Source organism: Myotis nattereri (genome assembly GCF_964212035.1).
Source record: "Myotis nattereri genome assembly, chromosome: 16".
Classification (NCBI taxonomy): domain Eukaryota; kingdom Metazoa; phylum Chordata; class Mammalia; order Chiroptera; family Vespertilionidae; genus Myotis; species Myotis nattereri.
The window spans coordinates 27,624,950-27,652,510 of record NC_138091.1 but is presented as its reverse complement, the minus strand read 5'-3'; the positions used below and the strand labels follow the sequence as shown (position 1 = coordinate 27,652,510).

Genomic DNA, 27,561 nt, shown 5'->3' with positions numbered 1-27,561 from the left:
ATTAAAGGATATTTTTGACCAGTATCTCTGAATCACATCTGGGTAGCAAGTTTTATGATTCCATTTGCTATAAAAACCTAAGCCTCAGTTTTAATTGGGTGTTGTACAACACACTCATTCTGAGAACGCTGCATATAAACTTCATTGAGTTACATCTGAATTGTGTTGTAAGAGTTCACTCCTTAAATCAAAATGGTAGGTAATCCTATTATAAAGTCATAGCATACTTTGGTTTATTTGAAATAGGCAAAATTTATACTGATATACTTAGAGAACATTTTACAGCATTCTAATGTTTAACAAATGCAAGGCAAAGAGGCAATCTGAGGCAGGGACGCTAACATTGCTTCCTTTTTCCAAATGAGAGGAGAGGGACCGTGGGAAGGTAAAAAGGAATATAAAAGTGATTAAAATATGGCCTTTCGAATAGTTTTTTCACTGCTATCATGCTGAATATCACAAAATAAATACTGACTTTATTTTTATTGTCTCTGCTCTTTGACAAGAGGATAAACACGGTTTTATAAACACAGAAACTCAGGGACGCTCCGATGCTTTTGCATGGCTCAAGTCTGTTCTTAAAATTGTTTAAAACAAACATTCAAAAGAAAAATTACTAGGTCTCATTGCCATCCTGATTGTCATGCTTTATAGCGGTGGTCTCTGGATTTGCACCTGAGACCAGGCCTGCGTTCTGGTGACGTTATTACCAGGCTAGTGTGACTCTGACAAATATTACAGTTCACAAAGAGCCACGAAAAGAGAGGTGAGAGTGGAACTGTGACATGCAGGAAAGAAACGGAAATGAACTGAATGTAAGTGTTTCACGCAGGGATTTCAGAGAACAGGAATAACATCCACCGAGGACAATACCATGTCATGTAGCTAACAAAGCTGAGAAGGAGGAAAAAAAAAAAGGAGTAACAGGAGAAAAAGAAAGAAAAAGAGGAAGGAGAAGAAACTAAATCTGGAAGCAAAGTTCAGCCAGTTTAAGGCAAAAGTTGCTGCTGCTCTGAATAACTTATAAATGATGCTGAACTTTTAATAGACATATGTGAACCAGAAAACCCATGTGGTACCCACCATAAAGTGGAGATGTTAAGGTTACTGATTAAAACTCAGCATTTTCTGGGCACCAACAGGGAGTCTTTTAAATTAGGAAAAACCCATCTACCTACCCTGAAAACGAAATGTATTTACACACCCCCAAAAGAAAAGCTGAAATGTTGTTGTTTCATGTACCCAGACAGATTTTTAAAAATGCCTTTTAAAAAATGGTAGGATTTGGCATTATCATCATGTGTGACGGGCCTGAGACATTGTCCCCAGAGGTGCACTCACGTGCTTCCAGGGGATCCCTTCTCGCTGGTACTCCTCTTGTTCTTGCTTCAGAACCAGCTGAATAAATAGCTGCTGCAGTTTCTCGTTGCAGTAATTGATGCAGAACTGCTCAAAGCTGCAAGAAAGGAATACATTATGTTTAAACAAATAAAAAGTAAACAGCAGGCCCTCGCTGGTTTGGCTCAGTGGATAGAGCGTCGGCCTGCAGACTGAAGGTCCTGGGTTTGATTCTGGTCACGGGCACTGGCGGGGTTGCAGGCTCAATCCCCGGAGGGGTGGGGGTGTGTGTGCAGGAGGCAGCCAATCAATGATTCTCTCTCATCATTGATGTTTCTATCTCTCCCTTCCTCTCTGAAATCAATAAAAATATTTGAGAAAAGAAAAAAAAAGTAAACAGCAAGGTTTTTTGGTTAATCCTTACCTGAAGATATTTTTTAAATATATATTTTTATTGATTTCAGAGTGAGGAAGGGAGAGGAAGAGAAAGAAACATCAGTGATGAGAATCATTGATCGGCTGCCTCCTGCACACCCCCTACTGGGAAATGAGCCTGCAACCTGGGCATGTGCCCTGAAGGTAAATCGAACCATGACCTCATGGTTCATAGGTCGATGCTCAACCACTGAGCACACCAGATGGGTCTGAAGATATTTTTCCATTGATTTTTTAGATGGGGAGGGGGTGAGAGGGAGCGAGAGAGAAGGGGAGGGAGAAAGAGAGAGAGAGAGAAACATCAATGTGAGGAACACATTGATTGGCTGGCTCGCACACCAACCCCGATTGGGGCTAGGGGTCGAACCTGCAATCCAGGTATGTGCCTTTGACTTGGAATCGAACCCGAGTCCCTTTGGTGCACAGGCTGACCCTCCAACCACTTACCCACACTGGACAGGTCAAAAGTAAACAAGAGTTCTAAGTATTTAACCTGTTTACCTGTTGTTGTCGAAGATTTCAAAGCCATAGATATCCAATACGCCAATAACAGTGTTTTTCCCATGCACTGTGGTGTCATAGTTCTTGACCTCAATAATATCATTGATGCGAGTCACAATCCAACAAAAAAGGCGCTCATATATTGCCTGTGAGGAAAACAACATCATAAATTCTTGCTGGTTTGGGATTGAGTCCCTGTTTCGGTTGTGATATGTTTTAAATTCCTTTCCTCCTCCTTCTTAACATTTAGCATAGCTGTTTTTACCCGAAGCAGAACAATACAAATTGCAGATTGTCTGATAAAAAAAAGCAATGTAATGGATGCAAAACTAAATGGTTTGCGTTTTTAAGATTATTATCAGTATTGTGCTTATTGTATTCCAACAACATTCCCCAGGTACATTTCCATACTCAGCTATTTCAATAATTTGCCTACTCTCCCAGGTAAGTCATTTCCTTGCTTTGTGTTGAATCTAAAAAGTGGGAAAGCAACGGGTTAATAACTACGTTCTGCCAAAGCTCTGTAAATGTGAAAAATGCAAATATTGATTTATAATGCTAAATAAAGACCTGGGCTAAAGGCCACAGTTTGACATTCCCTGAGAATCAAACACATATCCAATACACAAGGATATCCATGCCAAGTCATACGTGGACAAAGGCACTGCACATGAACCCAGAGCCATATCCTGGTACAAACATGCTCTGCAATGTCACATCCTTAGAAAGCCTTTCCTTACCAGCTCCCTCCAGCCACCTCCCTCTCTACTGGTCCACATCTACACACTGCTCCACTCATCACCGCCCCTTCCCTCTGTAATCCACTCCGGTCTTCGCTTAGCTCCCACTACTCCACCAAGACGGCTCATCAAGGACCCCGAGCAGCCCTAGAGACACCCTCTCTTGTCCCATTGGTTCTCAATCTTCCTAATGCCGCGACCTTTTAATACAGTTCCTCATGTTGTGGTGACCCCCAATTTCATTGTTACAAATTGAACATAATTAAAGCATAGTGATTAATCACAAAAACAGTATGTAATTATATATGTGTTTTCCGATGGTCTTAGGCGACCTCTGTGAAAGGGTCTTGACCCACAGGTTGAGAACCTCTGCATTAGAAGGTCATCTCATTCAGATACTCAGCACTCCTCACCTGAGTGCCCCATTCTTCTGGAAAACTCCTCCTCCCTGGGATCCAGGATACCACACTTCCCTAGTTTTGCTATTTCACTGGCTGCTCCTTCTTGGGGACCTTTGGTAGGTCCTCCTCCACCTGACCTCTGAAGGTGGGCATTCCTCCTGGTCCTCTTCTCTTCGCTCTCTAACACCTCTCCAAGTGGCATCACCCAAAATTAAACAGCAGATATACACTACTCCCAAATGTCTTATCCCAACGCAGACCTCTCCTCCGAGCTCCAGATGCCTACGCGTGACCTGACACCATCACCTCCCCACCCCCCAAAACTGCTCCTACCCACTTTTAACCATGAATAAATGGCAAGAGAAACATAGGAATTTATTTTTACAGTGCTAAGCAAAAATAGACATGGTCTTCTCCAAGGAGCTTAAGGAGCCAGGTGAAGGGAAAATCACACACACGCGCACACACACACACTGACTCACTCTAACGGACAGGTGTGTGAGATCTGAGGAGAATTGAGCCTGTTCAGTGTTCAGAGAGGCCAGGCAAGGCTCCCCTGAGAAAGTGGGCTGAGAGCAGGATGAGTGAGAGTTACCAGGTGAGAGGAGAGAGAAGAACCAACAGAGCAGAGGAAACAGCACGTGCAGGGCCCTGTGGCCGAAGGAAAAAGGGATGAAGACATCATGTAAGGCCTTAGAGAAGGCTCATGTGCGGGAGTGAAAAATGGAGGCAGGAGCGGTAGGCTGGAGCCAGACCACGTTAAGGAATTCCCTTGATTTCTTCATTCTCCAGACAAACAGGTCCTGTGAATTTTATTTTCCAAACACAGTTGGTCTCAACTCACCCTCTTCTCCCCACTGCCACTGCTACCTCCCTAGCCCAGGCTGTCGCTGTCTCTCTCCTAGATTATTGAAACGTCCCCTTTTAATTGGCCTCTTTGCTACCATTCTTGCCCTCCCCCCTCCCCTCCTCCCCTAAGATTCTCTATACTGAGGTCAGAATGATCATTTTAAAAATTCAAATTTGATGGCACTGTCCCACCTTCAAATCCTCCACTCCCCATTGCAGTGAGATGCATTCAAATTCTTCCCAAGACTAAAAACTACACCCGAGACTTACACAAATAAAAAGTGGAACAGAAAGCAATCTCATCAACCAGCAAAATAAAAAAGAAAATGTTAGACTTGAAAAAAATATTTGCCACGCAGAAAATAGACCAAGGGTTAAAGTGACCAGCTTTTACAAACGGACGATAAAAAGGTAACAGCCCCGAAGACACATGCACAAAGGATAGAGCCAGGCAATACTCAGTGCAGATTTAAATACCTTCTATGACAAGATGCTCAGATACACTAGTCATGAAAATTAAAGAAAGAATGAGCTATAACTAGGTACCCATAAAAATCAGTAAATTTAACATTTAAAATCAGCATGTCCTTTGGTCTGGCAAGCTCATTCCTGGGTGTCCATCCAAATGAAATAAAAGCACTTGTGTGTGTAGAGAGAGAGATGTATGGGGCCAATTGCAGCATTGTTTGCAGTGGCAAGGAAGGAAACAAGGTGAATGACTTAGGAGGAGGACGTCTAATGCATGATGGAACCATCACTGCACACTGTACATAGACAAACAGAATGGAGCAGACGCCATCTGTGGACTTGAAGGGGCCTTCCACAAAGCATTATTGAGAGAAGCAAAATGGGGGGTGTGAGAGGGGACCATCTGAGTGAGGGACCCCCAAAGCAAGTGCCCTGGGCTTGCCAGTCGGTCGGTCAGCTTTGCTTTTCTCAGATCATTTTCCAACAGAGATGCTCACAGTCAGGGGTGTTGATGTAGACTGTGATGGCCAAAAAGTATCATGACCAAAGTCTCTAAAAGCCTGAAGCTACTTTCAAGGGACCTCTGAACACATCCTCACAGCAATTCACTAAAACTGCAACTGAGCCTGGCGGGCATAGCACAGTGATTGAGTGTAGACCTATGAACCAGGAGGTCACGGTTCAATTCTGGTCGGGGCTCGTGCCCGGCTGTGGGCTCCATCCCCAGGAGGGTGTGTGCAGGAGGCAGGCAATCAATGAGTCTCTCTCATCACTGATGTTTCTCTCTCTCCTCCTCATCCTTCCTCTCTGAAATCAATAAAAATATTTTTTTAAAAAGTAAATAAGATAAAATGAAACCGAGACCCACACCAGACCCTGAGAACATGAGCTGAAATCCGACCTTTGCGAAGGCGTCCCTGCCGTAGCACGCTTCCTGCTCCGTGTGCTGCTTGTCAATGATGTCACGCCCTGTGGCCACAGTCCGGTAAAGAAGGGCTTTCTCAACCATGTCCGTCTTGGTGGAGAGCAATTCCGCTAGGATGGATACGACCTTGCCGTTTTCAATGAGAGGCGTGTCACCATCCACTACAAATTTTAAATTTCCCTATACCAGGAGTGAAGAAATGAGACACACCATTGCCAATGAGATTCTGAAACAGTATGTCAGGGATAGTTATATAATGCAAAGTGACTTTGTTTGTAGCACATATTTTCCTAAATATCCTATCTAATGAAAGAGCAATATGCAAATTAACCATTACTCCCACACAAAGATGGCGGCACCCAGTCCTCTCGGCCCCGCTGGAGTCCTCCAGTCCTGGGGGGGGGGGGGGGGGTGCACTGAGAGCAGAGGCTGCTTGGCCGTCGTCGTGCCAGTGACCCAGGAGCGGCCAAGCAGGCCCTACAGACAGCAGAGAACCATGGGGAGCGGGCCTAAGCCATCAGTAGGACATCCCCTGAGGGCTCCCGAATTGGAGAGGGTGCAGGTCAGGCTGAGTGACCACCCCCCCCCCGCCCCCGTGCACGAATTTCATGCACCGGGCCTCTAGTATGACATATAAATACCTAGCGCTTCATCCATTATTTTTCCTCTCTTCTCCAGACACCTGTCTCTTTTAACTTTCAGTATATGTTTTTGATGGGTAGATGTTTTATATTTTGATGTAGTCAAATCTATGCATCTTTTCCTTATGAATCTTTCTTGGGTGTCATACTTAGACCATCTGTACTCCAAAGATTTTATAAGTATTCAATATTTTCTTCTAATAGTTGAACAGTTTTTTCGTACATTTAAGCTTTTGATCCACCTAGAATTTGTCTGTATGTGGGGTAAAGTAAGAGTCTAACCTTGTTTTTCCTGACAGTTTGTTAGTTGCTCCAATAGTACTTATTGAATAGTTCAGCTTTTCGTCCTGATTTGAAATGTTACCTCTATTATATATTAAATCCTCTCCCAGTTGTTGAGTCTATTTATATTCCATTCATTCAAGAAACACTTACTAACCAAGTGTCCAGCACATCAGCTAATTGGTTGAATAAGCTGGTGAATTTTGCAACAAGTTTTAAGGTTTTATAGCTTTTATTATCATTTAAAATCTGGTAAAAATTAGTCATGTTTCCTCTCCCCCCTTCCCCCTACTCTACTCTTCCTCTTTAATACATTTTTATTCGCTCCTCTTACATGTTTACTGTTCCAGGTAAATTCTAGAATAATTATGGCAACTTCAAAACAAAATTTCTATTTGGATTCCAGAGGATACTGTTATAACTATATTTATAAAGTAGTTTTAGGGGAATGAGACAATTTATCACATTAAAGTCTCCCAGTCAGAAACACAAGATATCATTTATATTGCTACATAGTATTTTTATATAGGTCCTGATTCATTTAGAGTTAAATCTTGTGATGGTAAAGTGCAAGGTAATTTTTATTCCATATTTGAATTCATGCTCTCACTCATTTATTGTAAGGCTGCATGCTCATTATGTTTTAAACATGTCCAAATATACAGGGGCGGGCAAAAGTTGGTTGACAGTTGTTTGCATGGAAAGACATGCAGGCTATGATTATTACAACAGCTGTATTAATTCAAAAGAATGTCACAATGCAACTGTGAACCTACTTTTGCCCACCCCTGCACAGATGGTTAATGACAGAAATCTAACCTAGGGTTCCTCCCTTCCTCTGGGTTTGGTGTAGGGTCATGGAAAACAACTGGACCATAATGCAGCCAGCGTGGTCCATGGTGCTGGCAGCCGTGAACTCTGTGCCTCTGACCCAGTCATGCTGCCCCCATTGGGCTCATCCCCCAACCTGCAAAACGAGACCATCAAAACTCCAGTTCCAATAATCTATGGCTCCAATGTTTCCAATGCTGTTAGGAATTTATTCTGTCCAAAAGTTTTTAGTCACATCATTGCTGAATTCTTTCATTCTTGAGATGAACCACTTCAAAGTCAGACATACCAATAAGATAATTAAGTCAAGCCACAGTCTCAAATCCTACCGTGGCTTAGAAAATATTATTATATGGTGGAGAGAATTCTTGATGGAGAAATTTCTTCAAAACATTACTTCTGAAATCTATAGGGGGGGGGGGGGAACACCCAAACTCTTCTGAAAGAGCATCCTACCGCCACAGGGAGGTGACAGATTCTGAGAGACGTCCCTACTCACCAAGTGAAGAATAGTCGCCAAAATTTTATACACGGTCTGAATCTCCTCAGGCTTGAAGCCAATTACTTTCATGGCATCAGCTACCACTTTGAATTCGGCAGCATCATTGATAGAAGACTAGGAATGAAAACGGAAAAGTTAAGTCACAGGCATTTCACATGAGCATTAAAACAATGATGAGACAAAATTTAAGTTTAGTTAAGGTCTTGATGCTTGTGTCGTACGTCATTGAGAAGGCAGAGAAAATAAAAATGATTTCCAGGGTAGAAACGTCCTGCAGCACCAACAACGCCCACTTGTGTGTGAGAGCTGCTGTCACTCCTGGATCCTCCAGGAGGGAGCAAGTCCTGAGCTGACTCAGCGAAGGGGATCGCTGCTCTGGGATGAAGGAAGGAAACAGCAGGGGATGTGAGTTCCAAAGGGAAACCCCGGCTGTGGAGCCTCCAAGACACACACATGCTTGGCATCGTCTCCTGGGCCTTTGGTCCCTCACTCAGTCTTGCCGAGGCTGGAAACAGCCCTCTCTCTCCTGCACAGCCAGGCTATTTCACAGGTGAGGAAAAGAAGACCCTCAACGCAAAGCAACCTGCCTCAATCATTCAGTGAAGCTAATAGTCAACAGTCTGGGCCTATAATTTCACCTTTTCACAGACACTCAGTGCATCTGACCTTCTAACTGGTTCAGGGGGTTTGCTATAGATGAAATGTCTGTCCCCCCGCAGAATTCCCAAGTTGAAATCCTAACCCCAAAGGCGATGATTTTAGGAGGCGGGGCCTTTGGGAAGCGATGAGGTCATGAGGGTGGAGTCCTCACAATGGGGTTAGTGCCCTTTTATCAAAGAGGCACAGAGATTTATTGTCCCTCCTGCCCTGTGAGGAAGCGCCATCTATAAACCAGAAAGTGGGCCTTCACCAGACACTGAATCTGCAGGCACCTTGATCATGGACTTCCCAGCCTGTGAGAAATAAATATCTGTTGTGTATTAAAAGCCACCCAGCTTATGGTATTTTTGTTGTGGCAGCCGACTGGACTAAGCCTTGAGAAGCTGTAGCCATCAGGTTAGAAACCTACATATATTAATAGAAATTCACAAGGAAGCAATGGCAACTGCCTATCTTCAAAGTTCTCCCAAAGCAGCACCTGGTGGGCCAGACTGGCCCTTTCCCTGGCAAGTTTCTCACCTGCTGAGAAAGGGCACAGGATGGGGTCCTCCAGTGTCTGGGACACAAACACGCAAGGTCCTCCACCTACCTGTTCCTTGACCCTGGACAAGATACTTCACCTCACTGAGTCTCAATTTCCTCATGGGTAAAATGGACATAATAACTCATTTCTTACAGGACTGCTGTGAGAACTGAATGAGAATTCATAGAAAGCACCTGCTTAATTTTTAACACATAAAAAACACTGGACAAGTATCAGAGGTTACACATAAACTGTGATCAATAATTATTTCTGGATGGTAGGCTTCAGCATATTTTTGTTTCCTTTAGGTTCATCTTTTTTAAGAAGACACTATGACCATGTATATAAGTCTTTGCTTTTATTATAGAGGAAGAAATAAAAAGGACGAATGGAAAACTTTGATGAAAAGGGAACCTAAACTAAATTTAGCTTAGAGAGAAGGTTAAATGTTCATTTAATTCTTGCTTTTCGGGGGGGGGGGGGGGATTGAGGGGGGACAGTTGGGGAAGGGGCTCTGTGTGACCTGGCCAAAGTAATTTGGTCAATAAGACAATTTGATAAAAAGGAATGTTTTTTAAGTGTTGGATGTATAGTCCTTTATGCATCTTTAGTACCTCTGGCCTATCTCAGAAGCTGGAGTGTTGTCCTCTAATGTTTTGTTTTTAATTAATTTCTGGCCAAATACCGTGTTCTCTGATGAATGTAAAAGTAAAAAATAAATAAATAAATAAATCTTGCAACTTAAATGTTAAACGATGGAAAATTAATTGCAAAACCCTAAATATAATTTATTTCTATGCACGGCAATAAAAATACAGGTAAACTAGTAATGCAGGTATCATTAGCTTAAGATGAATAATAAACATTTTGAAATAAAAAGAACACCTCCCACATCTTAGATCCCTGCCTTTTATATATTCTTTTATTTTCCCCCCAATGCATTCTTAATTATAGAAGACATTTAAAATATGGAAAAGCAGAACACAAATATCTGTAATACCATCAATCCAGAATAAACTATTAAAATGTTGATCTATTTCTCTCTATATCCTATTTTATGTATTTGTAAACAGTACCTTCCCCCAACAAATTAGAATAATACTGTGACTATTGTTTCATATCCTACCATCAACAAACTATTATTAGGGTTAGCTGAAAAATGACCAGCGGAAAACCAACTAAAATAAAAGCAAAAAGTACCTGCATTGCATGCAAGGACTCATATGCAAGGGAAGGGGGGAAAAATGGTAAAATATCAAAGCTAAACGGAAATGCTGCAAGGGTCACAAAACTACTGCTAGGCTACATCAATAGCTGAAAAAATAGTGAATGGAGAACTTTGATAGTCATTTCAACCAAAATGTTCTTAAATTTTCTCTTGTCTTAACAACTTGCCTTTGGCCAAATCACATGGTATTTTCTTTTGAGGTGGATTTCCTAATCATACAGTAACATTTTTACAGTGTCAAAATAAAAGAAGAGGATTAAAAATGAAAAGAAACCACAAGATCACAGGAGAGAAACTTCCTGTCAGATGGTGATAAGATAAAGTAATGGGTTATTAGGCAAAGTTGTTGAGTCAATCATGCATTGTCTCTCTGCCCCTGAGAATTTTAATAAGGGAAGAGTCATTCATTTGCCTAAAGGCAGCAGGATGGACCCGATAATTATTTAATGTCCCCTCCCATGCTCTGATTCTGTATCTGAACAATCTCAAAGAGGAAACGCTCACCTTTAACTGAGCTCCGACATGGATGTAGTTGTAGGATGAAAGGGATTTCTGGAGATGCAGAGAGCGGAGCATCTGTTCAGAACCTCCTTGGAGTAGCTGAAAAATAACGTAAAGTAAATGAGCAAAATACATACTAAACCAAATACAGCAGATGTCCTGACAATGGCAATCCAGCGTTTATTCATTTTCTGGGCTTCATTTACTGAGGTCCTCCTGTTTCCGGCTTTAAAGTTTTCTTTTGTTTCTTTTTTTTTTTTTTTTTTTTTTTTTTACCTTGAAAGTAAACGGTTTCAGTAGTTATCAGTCATGGTGAATATTATACAATCATGAAGAAAATAACTTTAAAAGTCTTAGTTCTTTCGTAATAAAACTGGCATAAAGGTTTTTGCTTTTCCTCTGATCATTTGTAAAACAGGAGCCCAGGCTCTATGCTGGTTACTTGCTTAGCAGCCTCAATACCCAGACAGGTTAGAGTTGTGTTTGAGAATTCAGAAAAGTCAATATTGCCGTGGAAGTAAGAGGTACCCGCAGGCAGTCATAGGCTGAATCACAATGGAAAAAACCAGCTTTCCCTCATCCAGCTCTGGGTCTCAGGCAAGGAGGACAATTGGATAACTGAAAGTTTACACGTGGAAATCAATCTTAGTGATTTATAATTTTATTTTATAAAAACCCAAGATGGTATTGTTTAATTTGGTCACCCAGTTTATTTATAAGCACTGGTTTATATTACATTCGGCTCTAAAAAAGTATAATAAAGTATCAGACTTGTTTTCTCAGTAGAAAGACTTGCCAACAGGAGGGCTATTCTAAAAGATTCTGTCTTAGTCACTAAGAGCATTCCCAAAAGAGGTATTCATAGTTTTTTTTCCCAAAGCAATCACAGCTTTGATAGGGTAAAGACAACAATTCTCTTGAATCATAAATTCATTTTTTAAGTACTCATATCGCTTTATAGTCTCCAAGAGCAAAATAAACGGAGTTTGTGCCCCCACCTCTAAGTTCCCAAATTGAACAGCTTCAATTCAAAATAAAACAAAATTAATTTAACATATTCAGGATGTCCCATTTCAAAAGCTTTTACAAGTCATTTAACTGTTAGCTACACTGCAAAGAAATGCAGGCGCTGCTCAACCAAGGCAGTCACCTGGCTGGTTACCCACCTGGCAGCTCTGTCTCATAGTCATGCTACTCAAATCTCTGAGGATGCACATGGGGTAGGATGTGTGCATGCGTGTGCTGTGTCATGGGCCAATGGAGGCAAGGGAGGCACAGGACAGGGGAGAACCCCAACATAAACACATTCATTTCCTGCACAACTGAGCAAATGATCAATTATCTGCACCACAGATGACTAACCTGATAGAAAGAATGAAAGCTCCTTTCTCCTGGCTGTTGCACAATCACTCGAGACTAAGAAACAAACAAATTAAAATTGTTAATTTGAGAATGTACCCCTGAAACAAAACAGGAGCCACCCTCTCAGGGAGTCCTGAATCAACAGTGAGTGTAAATGTCCGGAGGATCCCATGGACAGTACCCATCGAACGACGTCTCCTTTATGGGGCTTTCTGTGCAACTTTTTTTTTAAAATATATATATTATTGATTTTTTACAGAGAGGAAGGGAGAGGATAGAGAGTTAGAAACATCGATGAGAGAGAAACATCAATCAGCTGCCTCCTGCACACTCCCCACTGGGGATGTGCCCGCAACCAAGGTACATGCCCTTGACCGGAATCGAACCTGGGACCCTTGGTCCGCAGGCCGAGGCTCTAGCCACTGAGCCAAACCGGTTAGGGCTCTGTGCAACTTTTTGATAATTCTTTTTACTGCTTAAAACAGAGTTCTTGACCTTAAAGATGAATTTTTTTTTTTTTGGAGGAAAAATTGGAGGTGGAGAGAATAGGAAGGAGCCATTAGGGATGAATAGCTTCAACATTCCCTTCCCCAGGGCCTGCTGGGATTGCAAAGCGCAATGCCTTATATTCTGTAATAAAATCAGTTGAGTAAGATCAGTCTACAGAGACCCCTGCCTGACGTGGTTCCCAAAAGACTGCTATGAAGAGGCTGCTACTATGAAAATGCATGTTCATTCACAGGGTCCCCCTTGACTGAATATGTACATGAAGTGAAGCCATGAAACATTTGGAAAAACCCTGATAATACCTGGCATTTCCTATCCTTTTTAAACTGCCTCTGATAGAAACACATAATTTCCTTATCAGTTTGACTTCAATTTCACAAACAAAAATGGACTATACTGCATTGTACTGCCATAAAGAGTGCTACAAATAGAAACGAGAAGAAAATGAGATTTCAAATTAATCAGAAGTAAAACATATGGAAGTAGGAAAGCAATACATTGTATACCTTAAACCTATACAATGCTATATGGCAGTTATATCTGAATTTAAAAAAGAGTATGGACATGATTGTTTGAAAAGAGTGTCATTCAGGGAATGAACATGATAGTTCTTCTGCAATGCATTAAAAACAAACAAACATGCCTTAACTGGTTTGGCTCGGTGGGTAGAGCGTTGGCCTACCCACGCTCTACCTGAAAGGTCCCAGGTTTGATTCTAGCCAAGGGCATGTACCTTGGTTGCAGGCACATCCCCAGTAGGAGATGTGCAGGAGGCAGCTGATCGATGTTCGTCTCTCATTGATGTTTCTAGCTCTCTATCCCTCTCCCTTCTGCTCTGTGAAAAATCAATAAAATATATTAAAAAAAAAACCACAACCAAAAACCAAAAACCAAAAACAAACAAACCAAAAAACCCCAAAACATATGGGAGGTGGTGATGTATAAAAAGGGTAGAACTGATTAGTCCTCGATTGGTGTTTGGTTAAAACTTATCTAGAAGTGGGCACACACTCACAGACCACCCCCATCCCTCCCACTCACATATCTAAATCTTTACCTACAAAATCTGTAACTTTGTTGAACTTCCTATTGTAAAAGCTAATAAAAGAACATGAAAGGAGAATATCTTGTCACAGAAAGCTAACTGAGGAGCAGAAGAGAGGGAGAATTAGATTAAAAGCTACTTTGAAGCAATTAAAGAAATTCTCTAATTAGGTTTATAAAAACAATCTTCAACACTTATGTTACCCTGAGAGATCAAGCACATTTTACCTTCTCCAGTAAGTAGTTACTGATATGTCCGCCAATAGGGTCCCCCTTGAAATCAAAGTTGATATCCATGTATTTCCCAAACCTGCTTGAGTTGTCATTACGGTTGGTTTTGGCATTTCCAAAAGCTTCCAGGACACAGTTGGACTTAAGTAGCATATTCTTCACCCTTGAACACAGACAAATCAAAGTCTTTATAAAAAGTTTTAAAGGCTGGGCCTTAAAAAAAACTAGACTTCATTGAAAAGCATGCAAATAGTCATACAAAGATGTTTACTATAGCATTGTTTGCTATACAGTGTACACGCCTGCCCCCCAACACAACCTAAATGTCTACCAATAGGAACAAATAGAAATAAATTATTGTTTCCCAGTATAATATACACTGATATAGAAAAATGTCCAGCATATATTAATGAGAAATTAAGTTGCAATATAATATGTATTGCAGGATCTGTGTGTGTGTGTGTGTGTGTGTGTGTGTGTGTGTGTACACATATGTGAGTGAATGTGCTCATGCACATGTGTTAGTAAATGCTTTTAAAAAATCTAGAGGGAGGAGTACACTTCACTATGGTTACCTAGGCTGATGGGGTAAGTAGGATGGGATTTCAGGAAATGTTCACCTCCAATGTAATGCTGTAATTTTTAGTTTTTCTTTTAAATAAACATGTTTTATTTACATAAAGAATAATCTTAAAGTAGTGTGCTCTGAAAAGAAAGGGTGAAACAGAAAATGAGACAATTTCTAAAAGTACTTGCTTATAAAGCCTAGAATTGTGAAATTAATTGCACTTACTTATATGTCATCAATGTGGTTTTTATTATTTTACAAATTTCTCATCGTTTCATTTGAAGCTCTATGGCATCTCTCTTGTATCAGTTTATTTTTAAAAATATACATACTTTTATTGATTTTAGAGAGGAAGGGAGAGGGAGAGAGATAGAAACATCAATGATGAGAGAGAATCCTTGATTGGCTGCCTCCTGCACGACCCTTACTGGAGATTGAGCCTGCAACCCAGGCATGTGCCCTTACCCAGAATCGAACCGTGACCTGCTGGTTCATAGGCTGATGTTCAACAACTGACCCACGCTGGCTGGGCAGTTAATTCATTTTTTAATGATTGCTATCCTTCTACAGAGCAGTGTCTCCTGATGGACATATTTTAACTTCATCCTACTACTTATGTCTTTTCTATTTCTCTGACAGAATTCATCTCATATGAACATACCTGCAGGAGTAACCGGGGAAGGGAGGCCCCAGCTGGCAGCCGGAAGGAAGGCCCTGGCTGGCAGCCAGAAGGCCCCAATTGGCCCTGATCACCAGCCAGGCCTAGGGATCCTACCCGTGCGTGAATTTCATGCACCAGGCTTCTAGTATGCCATATTCCACTACACCAACTGGGTTTACTTATAAAATCAATTTTGTTCTCAGCCAGTTATTCTCCTGAGCTCTTAGAGAAATTTTAAAAACTTACTCATATTTTTGTCTTATTTAGATTGCAAAGACAGAATGAGAAGTGGGAAATGTGTCACAAAGAACAAAAATATATCTTCTGCCCTGACCATCCAGCCCAATTACAACAAAAAGAAGAAAGCCCACATCGGGTAATGTACTCTAAATTCTCTTCTCTCACATCAAACCAGCATCCCTTCTTTTTATTCATAAAATTGAAGACAGAGATATGTATATGGAGTGTTGCTCTTCAGTAAGGGAATATTGAGTTTCAAAGTAGCAACTCTGAAAAAATCCTTTTTTCTCTTCAAAAAGTCCACACCACATAAGAAAGTTGAGTCATGTTGCTTTATAGCCACATTTCTTCCTTTCTTTTAAAATAAACCCATCTAGCCCTGGCCAGTGTGGCTCAGTTGGCCCCATGTACCACAAGATTGCTTTGATTCCCGGGTGGGGCACATACCCAGGTTGTGGGTTTGATCCCTGTTGGAGTACATACAGAAGGCAACTGATTGCTGTTTCTCTCTCACATCAATGTGTCTCTCTCTCTCACTCCCTCTCCTTTCTTCTCTCTTTAAAATAAAATAAAAACACCATATTTTTATTTTAAACAAACAAAAACTAAATAAAAAACCCATCCATTCACTCCTTACACATTTACAATATAATTACTATGTGCCAGTCACTGTGGTAACTGCGGGGCCCCAGGCAGTGCCCGGGAGCTCTATTACTCATCTTGCAGTGAGTGGCGCCTGGGGTGGCTGAAACCCTTTCAGAAAATAAATCATACTTAGGACGTCTACATTCAGGAGTTCTAATTGTAATAATGATGGCATGGATCTGCCTCCCAGAGCCCCCTGCAAGAACCTAGGGCTCAGGAACCTAGGGCTCCTCTTTTAAAAGACAGAAATAGAAAGAGCAAGAAACCTGTGAGCATTTGCACTGTAAAAAACGCCAGTGTGAATTATAATGTCTTTGCTGACCACATACAACAATTAAGGAGGCAGTTATAAACTAGAAAAGAAACACTTTCATCTGTTTCAGAATAATCTTATTTTATCTTTATGTAAAGCTTATACCACAGTAGTCAGCTTTTTTTCCTATTAAAAACAAATATAGTGCCCGGTAGGCATGGCTCAGTGGCTGACCGTCAGCCTATGAGTCAGGAGGTCAAGGTTCGATTCCCTATCAGGGCACATGCCCTAGTTGCAGGCTTGATCCCCAGTAGGGGGCATGCAGGAGGCAGCCAATCAATGATTCTCTCTCATCATTGATATTTCTCTCTCTCTCTGAAATCAATAATATATTTAAAAACAAATATAGAAATAGAGTGATATAAATACAAGTAGAGACAGCATGTGATAGAAGAATCAAAGCAGTTTATCATCAATAAATAGTTGATACATATCAGAGTTTAGGTCTAGCCGATTCTATGTAGAAAGTAAAGCTCTAATCAGAATTTCTCCCCATTAGGAGGTCGCCCTTACCTTTCGATCTCGGCTCTCTGGCTGGGGTTGGTGATGGCCGCAATGTACTGCATGATGTACTTACTGGCTTCGGTTTTGCCAGCTCCACTCTCCCCTGGGGGAAAATTGTGCCAGGCTTAAGCAAGCTCACTTTTAATGGGATAATTTAAAACTGTCATGTTAGTTACTTATTTAAAATCCCTATGTTTTAATGTTTGCCTTTTTTGGAGTTTTGTCATCCTGTCTTGATGTGGTATTGGTTCTAGACATGTTGAAAAAAATAAGACTACTGTAGAAGTAAAGAAACATACAGATTACAAATCAAGATATATTTAGTAAAAAAATCATGAACTAAAATGTGATAAACTAGTTCTGTAGACTTGTCTTAGCCCTTTGCAGTGATTCTTGTCTCGTAGGAAAAAAGTAAGTTAATGATTCAAACGGTAGCCACAGCTAAATGAATATTACCTTTTTTCTATAACAGTATTTCCTTTTATTTTACTGGGGACAAAATAATTCTTTCAGAAAATGAAAATTAGAGCAATTTTGGTAAAAAAACAACAAAAAACAGGCAGCAAGCAAGCTTCAGACACAGGGTATCACAGAAAAAGCATGACAACTGGTAAAAGGGGGAAGAAAAGGTCAATTTTGAATTACCTACCCCAATTTTTAAATGTTTATGCCTTCTGACCCCAAAATCCTACCTGTAGAAATTTATACTGTGGAAATAATAAAATACTAATATAGTAATAATCATCATACTTTTCAAAAGGCTTTTTGCTGGCTACATATCATAGCTAAAATCTGAAAATAATATGCTCATAAATAGAGGATAGGGGAAATAAACTATGATTCGGTAGACTACTACACAATTATCTGATGAAAAGATGTCCATTATATATTGTTAAGTGAAAAAAAACAAGGTATGTAATAGCAGCTATAACATAATTCTCTAATTGTGCATTTACAACATAATTATATATGCATGTGTAACTATATGTATTTGTACATGAAAGAAAAGGTATAAAAAGATAAACACTATTGTTCATAGTGTTACTAATGAAATTATTCTTTTTGGGTGGGGGAGAGATATTCTAAGGGAACGGACTTTTTGTGTTCACTTAATACAATCAGGCAATATTGCTTAACATAGTTTGTTTTCACAGAATGTAGTCCTAGGCTATCGTTCTCTAACTCCTAACTCTTCTGACCCTTGATAGTCTCCTCTATAAAGTAGAAACACAACTGCTTTACCTACCACTCAGAGCTGTTGCAATAATCAAAATGGAATAAAGATCATAAAACTGTTTTCAAAAGTATAAAGCCACTCATGCAAAATGTGAGGTGCCATTAGCACCAGAAGAAGTTTCCACAGTTTGGGGGAGGCCCTCCTGGGTCAGCTCCACTCCTTGGGCCTTTGGGGTCCGTCTCCCTCCTGGTGGAGCACCCCCAGCTCTCCGAGCCTATTTCGGGGCCCCCTCAACACTAGCTCCCATTCACCACTCTGACTGAGTTCATTCTTTCATTCTTGGTACCAGGATTTCATTTTCTCGGTTTCACCCTGTCATTACCTAAAATAACTTTTGCTACAATTTGTCCGGTACTTTTATGTGTTTGAGATGGAAGGAATTTCCATGGCAGCTCAGTCTACAAAACTGTCTAGAGGTCCATCCAAACGTAACATGTATTTTGTAAATGAACCAAGACTAGAGGGTGGTCAGAAATGATATAAATAATTTTGTATGTTCATCACATTTTTTTTTTCTTCTAAAAATTGCTTACGTTTCTAACTTCAAAAAAAGATCTAATGAGACATTTGGATCCTTGAGTACCTAATAAATGAAATACAGTCTAACCTTGGAAGTACAGGGGACCCTCTCCCTAAAATACCTGATATCACAATACAAGTGTCTTTGGATCTCCGCTTCATGGCCTTGTAGGCGGCATCGGCAATAGCAAACAGGTGAGGCGGTCTCTCGTACAGCTCCCGGCCTTTATACTGCTCAATCGTCTCTCTCCCATAGATGTTCAGCGACTTGTAGGGATTTACAGAAACGACAACTTCTCCGATGAATGTGTAGATGCGCCCCTTTTCAAACCTGTGCAGAAGTAAAAGAAAAGGAAGACGTAGATGTGGTTACACAGAGATGCTATTTCTTTTTTTTTTCTGTGCGTCTCTTCTCTCCAAGAAAATTCAAACGCCACAAGCACAACGTTTCTGAACTGCTGTCTCCTTGGTTCTGAGTCTGCAGTTTAGAGATGACCGTTTGAGGCTGGGCTGAGATGCTGCTGCTGGGAAGGCCCAGTAGGTGTCAGAAGCCAAGAAAGAAGAAAGAATCTAATTCTGTGAGGGGCAGGGTATTCCTAATCTCCAAAATAGAGAAGGTACAGTAGGAGGGGGTAGGAGGGACAGTTGAAGACAACCTAAGCGCTCTAGGAAGAAAAATTAAGTTAAACCAGGTCTTGCATCGACTGAGCCAGATTTTCAATTATACAGAAAAAGGTCCAAATACATGTATTTCTCTTCCCTCTTGAAACCCCACTCAAATGTCAGAAAAGGGATAAAAACAGTGAATCCATAACAGAGAGGATGGCAGAGGAGACGTTTCTGGCATAAGTCAAATCCATTTTTTGAATGGCTGCCTAAAATCCCATGGGGTAGATAGTCATTATTTATTTAACCACCCCCCTTCCTTCCTGCTATTTTGAGTAACACGATAGAAAACACTTCTGACACAAAACCTTACAAATCAGGCCTAGCTGGTTTGGCTCAGTGGATAGAGCGTCAGCCTGCAGACTGAAGGGTCTTGGGTTTGATTCTGGTCAAGGGCACATGCCTGGGTTGTGGGCTCCATCCCTAATAGGGAGAGTGCAGGAGGCAGTCAATCAATGATTCTCTCTCATCACTGATGTTTCTCTCTCTCTCCCTTCCTCTCTGAAATCAATAAAAAAAAATATATTTAAAAAAACAAACAAACAAGAAAAACCCTACGAATCAGTGCTCTCATTTCTATGGGAGAGATCACCAGAATGGGATAACTGGTCGGAAGGTTTATGGGTTTTAAGAAGTTTTTATAATATGATCCTACCTTTTTACCATAAAAGGCTAAAAAGCCACCCCATATATGACTGGCATATGTAATTGCACATAGATATATTTTATACATGATTACGAAAGCATGGGAAAATATGGGAGACTGCATGCTGTCCTATGTATCCTTTATACATATAATAGGGTAAAGAGGAGGAAGGCCATGTGGGCAGCTGGAAGAAGCCATAGGAACAAAGAAAAAAAGAGTAAACCCCCCCCGCCCAAAAAAAAAAACCCAATGTCTAGCATACATGCCTATATTTACAAAGAAAATAATTTAAAATTTAGAAAACCCAGACATAGTCACTATGTACATATCAACCCACACATATACACATCTATGAACCAGAGCGAGGCCGACACCCAAGTGGACAAGTGGTGGCCACCCTCCCACTCCACCTGCCGAGAGCCACAGGCAGACACACAGGCTATTCCGAGAGCAGCACGCAGGGAGCGCCACGATGGGCAGAACGCTGACCTGGGCAGCAGCCGTGTCTCCAGCACGCTTGCTGTGGGGCAGGGCAAGAACGAAGCCTTTGGGACCACAAGGCCAAAAAGTACCTTCAACTTCCTTCGCATGGCAACGAAGGCTGTGGCTATAATTAGGAGTGGAAACAAACAGATGTTGATAATGTCAACAGTAAATTAAAACCAAGATTTCTATCAAGTGGTGGCGTATATTTAAATAGGAGCTATGAACCGCACCAGGGTTTTCTGTGCCTTTTTCAGCAGTGGTTTTCCTGCGCATCCTCCGACTGTGAGCAAGTTTAAGGGTGGCTGCAAGTCCTCTGCATCTGGGTCTGAATGCTCACATTGCAAACTTATTAACCTTAACCGTGAGACCTCGGGAAAGCTGCTTAGCCTCCAGGTGTTTCAGCTTCTTCATCTGTGAGATGGTGATAATTACACTCCTCTCCCCCTGGCACTGTGCATGGGCTTTAAAAAAGAGGCAATTAATTTTATGTTCCCAATTATGTTATGCAGGAAGGAGATTTTTAATAAATGCTTTCGTTTATTATCATTGCTACTTAAATCACAGCGATCCCGACACACAAGGAATTAATCCGGTGATCATAATTCGCTTGCGCCAATAAACTAGCGGCTAGTCACAAGCAAAATATCTACACAGCTCATGTTCAAAGACACACAAAAGTAATAAAAAGCGAAGGCTCACTTCCCAGCCTGTCTAGCTTAACCTTCAAATCTGCATGACATGCTCAACAGCTGTCTTCAAGGATAGGAGTCAAAAACAAATCAAAACAGGATTCTTTTAGTTTTACAAAACACTGTCCACACAGGAAAAAAGGAAGAAAGAAAAGGAGAGAGAAGAGAAGAGAAGAGAAGAGAAGAGAAAAGAAAAGAAGGATATTAGAAAAAATTACCTCATGAGTGTGGAACTTGGTGACTAAGAGGTACAGCAAATAACACATGGGATTAGAATGTTCTAAGAGTCCAGGTCTGTCTAATCATGACTTTCCCCCAAATTCACTTTATTTCAAATTAAATGATTTTGTTAATTAAAAGTTCTAGGTGACATTGAAAACACACGGACAGAACGATCACAGGCATAATTATTAACTTGGAGAGAGAGTCAAAGGTTCATCCAAATACGGTATTAAATACAAAGCTTCACCCCTTACAAAACATCCCAGGCCTATCTTATTTGAAACCATGGTTATCAAAGACGAAATTTGCTTAGGCTGAAAACCACCGCTAGAGGGTGCCAGCAGACGCATGAACACCAACCCAAGGTTTCAATTTGCTCTGGAAAGTCTTCCGGGATGAAGTCAGCTTCCCAGAGGTAATGTGGTCACCTGCCCGGTTTGCCTACAGGGGCAAATGCTGTAACGATCCTAGAGGACACATGGGAAGATGCCACCGCTTACAAGAGACCAAGATCAACTTTGTACCAGACACTGGGGCCTGACTCTGGGATTTAAGAAAAGAACAAGAACAGGGAAGTACTGCAAATAGATAATAACAGCAGAGTATGATAGGTAAGATAATGAAAGCATGTACTGCCGTGGCCAAGAGGACCGCACGCCCTCTCAATGAGGAGCCCTAAAGAGAAGTATGTGAACTCCAGAGCGAAGTACAAGGTCTTCTGTGTTCTGGTCTTAGGTTCTCTTCACGTGACTCTCCTAATTACCCATCAACACCTCCCCGTCTCCTCTTTCTCTACCAAGCTCACCTCCACATTAACGAGCTGTTTACAGTTCCCACGAGCACCATGACTTCATGGTTTGCTCCTGAGGTTCATTCTGTCCTTTCCCCACCTGGTCTCTTCCTCCCCCGGCTGCTTGGCAGGTTCTCAATTCTTCAAAAGCCTCCACATCAGCTCCTCTAGGAAGCCGGTCTTGATACCCCATGTCCAACGCCAGGACCCCATCAAGAACGCCAGGATGACGGTATTTGCTCTGTTCAGACATTTTCTTTAGAACTCCCCCAAAGAGTTCAAATAAGCTTAACAGCCATTGATATTGAAAGCTGAATTTCTTTTAAGAAGTTCAAAACTATTTATCGAATGGGCCGGCTGTTTTCCACTGGCTTCTGAAAAAAAACGAGGTTCCAAAAGGGTTTTTGAATTAATGAGTGGCAACAAAGAAAATGTAAGAATGCCTCCGGAGGAGGACAACAGTCTTTTTGTACAAGAATTTGGAAACATTTATTTAAACAACAGCAACTAGAAGGACTCTTGTTTCCAGGAGTAGGGAGCACTGACAGCCCAGGGTGTGACCTGGCCACGGAGAAATGTGAACGATCTGCAGTGGATATTCCTCACCGGCCTCTTGTACGGACAGAGCCAGGAGCTGGGTGACTGTGTATGACACTTCAGAACATTTTTGGAAAACTAACAAAACACGGTGTTCCCCAACATGTGTATACACACTGTAACAGCTGAGAGCTCAATTTCAAAAAGGAAATGCATTTTAATAAACGCTGCCTTTATAATTATTCAAAATGTGTGCATACATTTTGGGGGGACACCCTGTCTATGAGGTTGGCTGGTAGCTCCTACCGTTGCTGAACAAAGTGGTGAATGTCATGGATGAGGTTAGGGATTCAAATCCCCAGCTCCAGTGCCACAAAATGACCTGAAAGCGTTTGCAGGTGCCCTGAAGGAGAGAGCCTGGTCTCCCACACCGGGAGCTGAGAACCCCGGCGAGCACAGCGCCTCCTTTTGGGCTGCAGTGAGAAGGACACAGCAATCACTGCTGTAGTGTTTATCCAACAGCATAGAACCTGAGTCCAATCAGGAGGGAACCTAAGACAAACCTACACTGAAGCACATGCTACAAAAGAACTGAAAAGTTCTGCAGTCAAGAAAACAGAGAAAGGCTGAATAATATTCCAGATTATAAGAAGTCAGAGACATAAGCGCAAGGCCTGCTCCAAGGAAGTTTCTGGTGGTATTCTTGCAATTTTTCAGTACATTTGAAATTATATCAGAATTAAAAGTTGTTCATAAGAATCCAATTTCCAAGCTTCTTTATACAGTACGATTAAAATTTTATTCATCTTGAATAGACAACACAGACTGGGTAATAGATTCAAAAGATATAAATGAAGAGCTAGTGACAAGTGTTTCATCTTTTACACAGTTTCCCTCATCACAGAACTTTGACCCCTTTCTTTCCCAAGGCACCGAACTTTTGCAATGTTCATGAGCAAACTGCCAAGTTTCAATTCGGTTCAGTTCACCTCATCTAGAAGAGTTTCCTGTGAACTCTTCTAGAAATAGTTTATTCATACACGCGCATATGCACACATACAGTTTTTTACACAAGTGACCTTTCTCTCTAATTAAAATAGATATCTAGGTTTAAAATTTATGTATTTATTTCATATAAAGAGAACAGTTTCATTTTTTATGCCTGCAATAGTATTTAATTTCATATCATATAATATAACCAATTCTTAATGGATGAACATTTTGGCTGCAAACAATGTTTTGGTACTAGGAACAATGCAACTATAACATAATGGCATATATATATATATGTGTGTATATATATATATATATATATAATCTGTAGCACACATTTCTACACTTAAAGTTGCTGGTTCAAAGGGTATGTGTAATTTAAAGTTAGGAATGACTATCATATTATTCTCCAAAGAAGTTGCCGCAATTGAAACTTCCACCGATGACCTGCGAGTTTCTGTTTCCTGGGTGTGGTTAGTCAACGATGCTGGCCCATGTCGAAAGGGCACCCTATATTGCAGTTTTACTTTCAAAGTACACAGAACTTTGACCCCTTTCTTTCCCGAGGCAGCGAACTTTTACAATGTTCATGGGCAAACTGCAAAGTTTCAATTCGGTTCAGTTCACCTTCCCTGGTTCTGAGATGAGGATCTTTCCCAAGGGTGAAGGCATCTTGTTTCTACGGCTTCTGGCAAAATCACGGTCTCCACGGGACAGACTCAACCTGTTTTACCCCCTTTGTTAGGCTGCACGTTCCTGAGCTGGGCAGGGACTGTGTGTCAGAGAGATTATGAGCTTTTGCGTCCCACAGCCCCGCGGCGCCGGGTTTGAATCCTGGCTCTGCTAGTTACTGATTGTGTGTATTCATAAACATCTGAGTAACTAATAAGTGCCAGGCACGAGGCCAAGAGCCCGAGTTATGGAGAAGAATAAGGCATTGCATTATTATACTCAAAGGTCTGCATACACAGTGCTGTATAGTTCAAATTTCACAGGATAGATGGTTTAAAATTTACATACTTTTTATTTATCATTCTCCTCTTACACTCATTCTCTCTCTCTCTGTCTCACTCTCTCACACACACACCATTACACTGTTTTGGAAAAGATTTAAGATAACAACAAAGATAGAAAGGATGCTATGGAATCTTCAGAGAAAGGATACCTCACCCAGCTTTAGAAGTGGGAGGCTGGTTCAAAGCCAGCATCCTAAAATAGAAGTTATTTGACATTTGAACTAGTTCTGTGATTACACAATCTCCATATAGGTAGCTCTAGGCACTCCTCAGCTTCCACTGCCTTAAGAACACCTAGAAAAGGACACTTTATTTTGCCTTTTTTTTTTTTTTAACATACTGAATCTTGGAAGAGAATGCTGGGGAAACACCTCACTGCCCCCCAGTGGAGCACATGGTATTCCTGGTCCCTCCCCAGCAGGGGACAGAACAGGTGCCTTAAGAAGTGCACCTCGAATCCTAGCCCTAGCCCTAACCCTAACAAAAAAAAAAAAAAAAAAGAAGTGCACCTCATCACCTGCAGTCAGCACTAACTAGCTCTTATGACTGTGTGTATGTTACTTAACCTTTCTGGGTCCCACTTTCTCTTTCTTTTAGATTTATTTCTCAATCACAGTGGACATACAATGTTATATTAGTGTCAGATGTATAACATTCTGTGCCCCACTCTCTTCATCTGAAAAGTAGGGCAGTAGGAGCAGCAACCTCACAGCACTGTCATAGGAAACGAGATACCCCACGCGCTGGAACGCTCGGCACACTACCGGTGGTAAGAGGGCCGTAACACAAAGTCCTGTTCTCATTCTGAGCAATACTGCGGGCTGGGCTGTCTGAGCGGCAGGAGCCGTCTTCCTACGCGCAGGTCCCTGGGCCAGCGCACGGCCGCTGGGCTGTGCTGTTTATCCTCACAGCAAGGGTGGCTTCTGTTATCACGATGAATCTCGGGCCCGCGTGGCATCATGGCGGGCAAGTGTTCTAGTGGTTCCTAAGGACCCCCTAAAGCCAACAGCCCCTCCACAGACATAGGAAACCAGTGAGGGCGCTGGCGGTGGTTTTACTGACTTCCTGAGTTCAGGTCTTGGTTTCCTTCTTGAGACCAACACCTCTTCACGTGGGCAGCACGAAAGGTATTAACCAGAACGCGTGGTCAGCAGATGCCCGGCTGAATGTGGTTTACATTTTGTCTGTATATGTGTAAATGGAGGAAAATGTATTTTTCCAGATAAGGATTACTTTTACAAAACACATTTCTGTTATTTACTAAGGCATGCCTTGTAGAAACATAGTCACTCTGAATGTGTTTGACTGCTGTCTTTCATTTTATTTGTGTTCATTTGTTCATTCATTCAATACACAGCTACTCGGGCCCACGTTCCAAGTCCTGTGTGTGCTGGGAGCCATGGGGAGAGGGGGAACAGGCGAGCGCTGTCTCCGCCACAACTCAAGGTAACGAGAGGGAAAGACACTCAATGAGAGGTAAAGGGACATGCACCCCAGGGGGGGTGGGAGGGGACCAGTGTCTGAGGAACCAGGGCAGGACAATGGGACTGCTCCACAGCACAGACAGCAAGATGCGTGCGGGGAGAGCGTGGAATGTGCATCAGGTCTTGCAGGGGGTTTGGCCTTGATTCTAAGGGCAGAGTTGTTGTTGTTTTTTATTACTGATTTCAGAGAGGAAGGGAGAAGGAGAGATAGAAACATCACTGATGAGAGAGAATCATTGATTGGCTGCTTCCTGCACGCCTCACACTGGAGATTGAGCCCGCAACCCAGGCATGCGCCCTGACCGGGAATCGAACTGTGACCTCCTGGTTCATAGGTCTACGCTCAACCACTGAGCCACACCAGCCGGGCCAAGGGCAGTGCTTTAAGTACTGATCACAGTGGCTTTTTTGCAGGCCCCCTCTGACACAGGGTGGGAAGGACAGAGCAGAGAGGAGGCTACGGAGGCGTTAGTCCCAGGACGGGCAGACTGCCGTGTGGGCTGGGATGGAGCAGTGGAGATGGAGAAGGGACTGTCTTTAAGAGAGGAAGCAGAATTGATGAGCCCGGATAACTTGCGGGATGTGAGAGGCGAGAAAGAGGGAGGTGTCAGGGCTTCTCACGGGAGCCACGAGCAGGCCACGGAGCTGTGTACTGAGAACAGGGACAGGAGAAGAAGAGCAGCAGAGTTTTAGGAGGTGGCCGTGGCTTGGACAGGCTGTGTTGAGTCGGAATTACCTGAGAGCTATCCAGTCAAGATGTCTTTCACTTTTCTTTCTCTCACAATCGAATGAAACCCGATCCCTGGGACACAAAAGGAAAACCACGCAGGACAGCAAACACAGGGAGGGCAACCAATAACAAGCACCAGGCAAGGTGGGCAAATGCTGTAGGGAGATCACATGCAACGGAAAAGCAAGAAAAGCATCTTAAAGCGGTAGGACACATACCGGGATTCTATTTTAGTTTTTTTTTAGTAACTAAATTGGATCATGTCAAGTCACTTGGTGGCTCCACATTCCTGTTGTAAGAAAACAGTAGAAACAAACAAAACCCTTTCTCCCCAGAAAGGCTCTGTACTAAGGTCCCAGGCAATTTGGCTAAAAATTAAATAAATAAATAAATCAATCAATCAATCAAAGGCTAGCCCTCAGAACACTGTCTAAATGACTCTCTTAACTATGAAAGCTACTTCTACCAACTCATTCACTTGGCAAGCGGAAACAGAACATTTTATAGTAATATGTCAATAAAAACGAGACAATTCTCAACGATACAAAGTGATCCGTCAAATGTGGCACAGCAAACCATGCCCGCAGCTAAGCAGGCTGGGCTGACATCTGTGACTACATGGCTTTTCAGGTTTTGTTGTTTTGTC

General features: G+C 41.8%; 1 protein-coding gene across 1 annotated transcript in view; it reads right to left on the bottom strand.

The window, feature by feature from the left end:
* The window catches only part of MYO1D (myosin ID), a gene marked incomplete at its 5' end in the record, with an annotated part of 266,794 nt that overhangs the window by 163,161 nt on the left and 76,072 nt on the right, over positions 1–27,561 (bottom strand). Inside the window, 9 exons of the mRNA XM_081110278.1 lie at positions 1,342–1,456; positions 2,275–2,420; positions 5,634–5,837; positions 7,911–8,027; positions 10,829–10,924; positions 12,188–12,241; positions 13,967–14,132; positions 16,910–17,003; positions 18,779–18,987. Coding sequence (XP_080966404.1) covers positions 1,342–1,456; positions 2,275–2,420; positions 5,634–5,837; positions 7,911–8,027; positions 10,829–10,924; positions 12,188–12,241; positions 13,967–14,132; positions 16,910–17,003; positions 18,779–18,987 — 1,201 coding nt within the window. The remainder of the gene's footprint in view (positions 1–1,341; positions 1,457–2,274; positions 2,421–5,633; positions 5,838–7,910; positions 8,028–10,828; positions 10,925–12,187; positions 12,242–13,966; positions 14,133–16,909; positions 17,004–18,778; positions 18,988–27,561) is intronic.